Genomic DNA, 6575 nt, shown 5'->3' with positions numbered 1-6575 from the left:
AACATACATACACAGATAGATAGAGGTGTGTATATATATTGATAGATAGATATATGGACAGATATATATAGATATATGAATCGATATAAAAATACATTTATATATGTAATATAGATAGATAAATATAGATATATAGATCGATTTTATATAAATATCTATATATATGTACACATACAGTATGTGTTTACATATCTATATATATGCATACATGCACACACACGCACATATATATCTATATGTACGTCCGTCTGTGTCTATATGTATATACAGAGATACACGTAGATACATAAATAGACAAATTTGTGCATATATATAGATAGATGAATAGAAATATACGTATATATATTTAGATTTATACACACAAATGCTAAAATAGCCACATATACATATATATAAGTACATGTATATGTATCTCTCTATATATATATTTATGTATATATATATTTATATAGAATTATATATAAATATATATAAATATATATAATATAGGAATATATAAACATATATATGAACATATGTATATACATACATAGGAATGTGTGTTTCAACTGCAGTAATATATGTATATATGTTTATATATGTATTTCAACTGCAGTAACATATATATATAGATACATACATGTTTGTGTGTCTGTGTGTTTCATCTATATTTATGTCTAATAATTTTCTATGATCCATAACGTTTAATATGTTTTCTCAGTCTTGCCGATTAACGTTTATCTTAAATACAGTGTGCATAAATGTGCATAAGGATTGCAGTTTACAAGGAGTTATGGATATAGATAGTGATGCTATTTAATATCACAGTAAGTGCATAACAAGAAACTGTAAAACAAACATTTGAAGGTTTATGCAGAAAATATCGAAATATCATTATATGCTGTAAGAAGTCTGATGAAGTGAAAATCAAATTAAAAAGTAACTAACATTGCTATGAAATAAGAATTGTTTCTCCAATCTTTTCTCAAGTCACAAGCTTATTCCAGTGTTGGAGTATCCAGGGCACTTGTTCTACCAGCATCTCCAAGAGAAATTCAGTCCGTAAACTTCTCCACAGAAGATTAAGTCACTCAAACAGGTCGATGAAACAGCAGGCGAGATTCACGTCGTTAACACCAGTGTTGTCGCCGTTAGTGCCCTGGTAGGCTTCGACCATGAGGCTCAAGCCGCACGCCATGAACGAAAAGGGGCACTCGCCTAGAGAAAGGGGGTAGCGAGTATCGCCTGTGCCCAGCAGAGAGGTTCCTGTTTGATAGAAAACGTCTAAGTGCATGCAGAAAAGAAGAGAAAGATAGATGGATAGATAGATAGATTTAATTGATGTACATATTTGAATAAAAGGTGAAATAATATACAAAAGAGGATATCAAGATTACGGAACACTAATAAAACCTGCTAAAATGTATGCTGATGAAGGTCTTACAAGACACCTTGTTTAATCACGAATTTCTCCTGGAAACCGTAGAAAGTCCACTCGATTTCGTTAATAAGTCTTGACAAATACTAAGTTGTCAATCTAGTAACAGCGGCTAACTATGGGAGACTAAGCAAAGCGTGCGAATATGGTGGCAGCCTCAAAGGGAATGCATAAACATATTCTCTTTATATATTACAATTTCAGCGATGGGTAGTTTTCAAGTTAATCCGTTGACACTAGGAACATGTACGGTCCTTTATATTTTATGAGTGGAACCACGAGCGTCTAGTCACTAAGAAGTCACCATCTAAACCCATCTAAACTCATCTGTTTACTATGTTCCCTGATTTTTTTAAAGAAAATGATATTACCATTACTGTTGTTAACGTTATCCTTTTAGTAATAGCAGTAGCGTAAAACTACGTAATAACATAAGTTAATAATCCATGGAAGGGATGAATAGGTAAACCTAGTAATTGACTAGTTGGTGACTAATCTCGTGTGGCGCCATCTACTGGATGTGTTAGAAGTGAAACAAAGCCATTGTGGGAAGAGCATGTCAAAGTTCCTGCTCCCACGGCAAACTGTCTTATATGATAGTACAGACTTCAGATTAATATGTCTAACTTCTTAAATGTTCATAACTTATGCATTGTGGTTGAGTTTTGCAAAACTATTACATTTTTACTCTAGATATTGATTATTAAATTTACTCAATGGTGAACACTGGACCCAAGGGCGCATCCGTATCATTTGCTGTGATGGCTGTAACACAGGCACATGTAGGCCTATAAATGCTCTTCCGGTATCAGTGGCTGAAAAATTAACTCAAACGGACCTCTTTTGTACCATTTAGCTACAACAGAGCATTCACCACTCTTGATTTTACACCAAGAATCTTGTCAATGCATTTAACATCACGGTTTGGCGCAAGTTCGCCTACCTAGACCAGAACGACCATTCAGGTCCGACGAACAGTGGAATACGAGGTTGTTCAGTGCATCGTCATCACTGGCAGTTCCGAGGGCAGGGGTCACGGACTGCTCCCAGGCTTTGATCCATGTTCCCGAAGGACATCCTTGATAAGCTAAGGGGTGAGGGATATCTCTTTAGGATGGAGAAGTGGTCAGTATCAGTCAGAATGTCTTTTGAAAAATATTTATAAAGTAGGATGGAGAGACGGTCAGTCTGTATGTGTTCTTAAGTATTTATGATGTACGAATACTCGTGTAGATAAGGACATACGCATATGCATGTGTGACTGAGAGAGTTTTTATGAAGTGTGACTATTTGTGCTGATAAGTGTATACTTAGCCATGATCCGGTGGGTGTGAAATCAATGACTCCATTAACCGCGTTGTTGGCAGCAGTGCCATCAGGATACTTGCAGAAAACTTCCAGGTGGGTCACTCCAACGGCATCTGGGCTTGAGTAATAGTCATCATACTGAAAGTGCAAAGATTTAATTGGTTACTTTCAATTTCGCAGCATCACGAATGCACAGTTCATGAAATGATTTTTTTCACGTAAATAATGTTAAGGGTCGCGCACACATAGGCAGTGAAGGATGGATGGCCGCAGTTGTGTTACTGGCTCGCAGGTCTCTCTAGAACAGCAGCAATCTATGGCACCGCAGAAGCATCATGCTATTGTGTTTCTTTTTCTCTCACACTGTCGCACACATAGAAGCACAACACACACACGTGTGAATATACATATAATTATGCATATGTGTGTATATATATATAGGGAGAGAGAACAGGATCCTCGAGGGCAACATATTGCACATAATTAAATGCATATATGTACACACATATGTTTATATGTACATACATACACGTGCCTATGTATACATATATATACACATATATACATATTTAGATATCTATATTTATGCATACCCACATATATATGTACATATATGATATATATACATACACATACATGTGTTTGTTTGTGTGTATACAGAAATACGCACATGCGTGCACACATATAAACATATATATATATATTTATATGAAAGGAAAAAAGCAACAGTAAGAAATTAAATTGAATCGTAACGTTTCGAATCCTTCACGAGTTCCTCTTCAGGCGAATGATATACCAAAATGCATACAAGGAGAGAATTTTGACAAGAATATATAGTGGTTGAGAGACAGAACGAACAAGAGCTGAGTCAGGTCTCAAGAGAGTCTAGGGAAGGCTTTGCTAACTAACAAGGAGGTAAGGTCATCCAAGCCCCATTGACCAGCACTCAAGTTAAAGTTAGGCATTTTTCTAATTCTAACATTTTCCTTTCGTACGAAAGGAAAATGTTCGTTCTGTCTCTCAGCCACTATATATTATTGTCAAAATGCTCTCCTTGTACCCATTTTGGTATAAAATCTTTCGCCTGAAGAGGAGCTCGTGAAGAATTCGAAACGTTACGATTCAATTTCATTTCTTACTGTGGCTGTTTTCCTTTCATCTTTGTGTACACGTTACTGTGTTTGTGTTTGTGTTATATATATACATATATAAACATTCATACATATATATGAAAATATATACATTAATATATATATATATATCTATTACATAATATATATACATATACATATATGCATACATGTATATACATATACATATGCGTACATGTATATACATATACGTATATGCATACATGTATATACATATACATATATGCATACATGTATATACATATACATATATGCATACATGTATATACATTATATATTTATATATATTCACATATATACATGCATACATGTGTGTATATATACATTGTATATGTGTGTAAATATCTTTATATATGTATGCATGTGTATATATACACATGTATATATAATTTTATACATATTTCTATACATATATACACATAGATGCATATGTATATATATATGTATATTTATATATACACAATTGTGTATATATACATATGTGTGTATGTATATATACATAATATATGTGTATGTATATATACATAATATATGTGTTTATGTATATATACATATATGTATATATATAAATAGACGCTTATACACACACACACTTTATATATATGTACATAAACACACACATATAAGAATATATATATTCACACACATATATGTAAACATATATATACATGTTTATATATACACAAATATATATAACGTATATGTATAAATATACATATTTATACATTATATATACATATATATATGCATTTATATATATATATGTATATATATGCATATATAATGTATATACATATGTGTATATGCATACATATATACATATACATTTATAGATGCATGTATATATACTTATTCATATTTACAAACACATACATGTGTATATATACTTATTTATATTTACATGCACATATATGTATACATATATATACATGAATATACACATACATATATATAATGTAATATATACACATATATTTATACATCATACATACTAATATATATATATATATATATGTGTGTGTGTGTGTGTGTGTGTGTGAATTATGATCTTTGCGTGCAACTACTCAGGTGTTATCTTGCCATAGTGTCACATTGCAGTAACATAGTAACGGCCTTACATCCTTCCACCTCGGTTTATCACGAACGCCTGTCGAGTGGCGAAAGAAACACTCAATGGATAACGACAATGTTTACCAAAGATAAGCTCTCCCCTGCTCTGCCAAGGCGAATGGCTGTGGTACCTTAATTCTAACCGCGTGCATGTAGCTCCCAGGTGAACAGTAGAACCAGGGATGCCAAGTTCCCCAGTGCCCGGGGCTGCTCGTCTTCACTGGAACAATCATAGCTGCAACAGGAGAATAGGTGATCGCAGCTGTTTAGGTGGTGATTAGACAGAAAGAAAGACAGCATGGAAAGGCTTTGGTAATAAAGGCAAAATGAATATGTAAGTATAGTCACGGCCAATCAAGGGAAATGTATGATATCATCGATATATTTACGTATATACAGAGGGATGTTCTCCTTTTTTCTCTTACCAGTAGTTTTGATGTACTGGTTGAAGCTATTACTACCGGTAACAACAGTGTCATACGTAGTAAGTGTCAGCAGCTGGCATTGGTATGGAGATGCTGTACCCAAGTTGAAGCTTTGACAGCCGACTGTGTTGTGGCATAGTATGGCACACTCCATGTGACCTTTCCGTAGAGACTTGAGACAAAACGGAAAAGAACTTGATGAATCTATTGCTGGCGATCTTCTGAATAACGATTTGGATAATGATAACAGTAACAGTGGTAATGCTATTTAAGTAATGGCATTTACGAAATGTATAGAGAATGATCGTTACAATAACAATACAAAGAATGGATAATATTGATGGCAAAAAGGTAATAGTGCTAATATTAGCAATAACAATAATGAAATTAACGATAATGAAATATCAAATGAGCACTTCTATAACATAATGATGTAACAATATGACTTATGATACTAGACTAAGAGTGGCTAAGAGTGATGAAGGTAGTGAAGGTAGTCTTGATAAGTACAGTCACTAATTACCGTATCTTTAACTGCGAAAGATATTTTCGTTACGTTATCAAATGCATAACGAATATGATAATGGTAATGATTAGGAGGGTTATTTTAATGTCCACTAATTATGATCATATAGTAATGACGTTAATGACAACATTAATGTTAATGGAAATCGAAATATCAAAAATAGATGAGAATAGGGTTTATGATAATGAAAATAACCATGATGCTGGATATCACGGCCATGTGATCAGCAATTTAATAATGAAAAAACAACAGAATACTAAATAATACTAAAATAACGAATAAACAAGTGCCTTGGGCCAGGTGGTGTCCGAGATAATGTTGTTCGTGACGTGTCTGGCTTCGAATTTCCTGAAGGAAGAAGAGGTGCTGAGGGCGGGGTGAGACGACGCCCACAAAAGCGCCAAAGACACCCACAGCACAGCCACACCTCCGCCCATCTTGACGGCTGGTGTCTCTGTGGCCGTGCGAAACAGCGTTAGAATTGTGGTCCGCGAGTAACTGAAAAAAACAAAAACACGTTTTCCAGTAACTCCCTGAAATATTAGAATAAAAAATAGAATAAAAAGAAGGTGAAGAAAGTTTTAAAATGTAATACAACAGTAACTATAAGTATGAAAATATGTCAACGTCTATCCAAA

At 33.9% G+C, this 6575-nt stretch overlaps 1 protein-coding gene across 1 annotated transcript; it reads right to left on the bottom strand.

Moving 5' to 3' along the window:
- Positions 1-870: 870 nt before the first annotated feature.
- LOC125044002 (vitelline membrane outer layer protein 1 homolog) lies at positions 871-5571 on the bottom strand. Its single transcript, XM_047640412.1, has 5 exons — positions 5412-5571; positions 5118-5221; positions 2728-2863; positions 2361-2504; positions 871-1245 (listed from the first exon to the last, which is right to left on the bottom strand). The coding sequence occupies exons 1-5, from the start codon at positions 5563-5565 to the stop codon at positions 1067-1069; spliced, it is 717 nt and encodes a 238-aa protein (XP_047496368.1). The 5' UTR covers positions 5566-5571; the 3' UTR covers positions 871-1066.
- Between the last annotated feature and the right edge of the window lie 1004 nt (positions 5572-6575).

The sequence above is a fragment of the Penaeus chinensis genome, chromosome 35 (assembly GCF_019202785.1).
Source record: "Penaeus chinensis breed Huanghai No. 1 chromosome 35, ASM1920278v2, whole genome shotgun sequence".
In the NCBI taxonomy this organism is placed as follows: domain Eukaryota; kingdom Metazoa; phylum Arthropoda; class Malacostraca; order Decapoda; family Penaeidae; genus Penaeus; species Penaeus chinensis.
The sequence above is the reverse complement of the archived record's forward strand: the minus strand, read 5'-3'. Positions and strand labels throughout refer to the sequence as shown.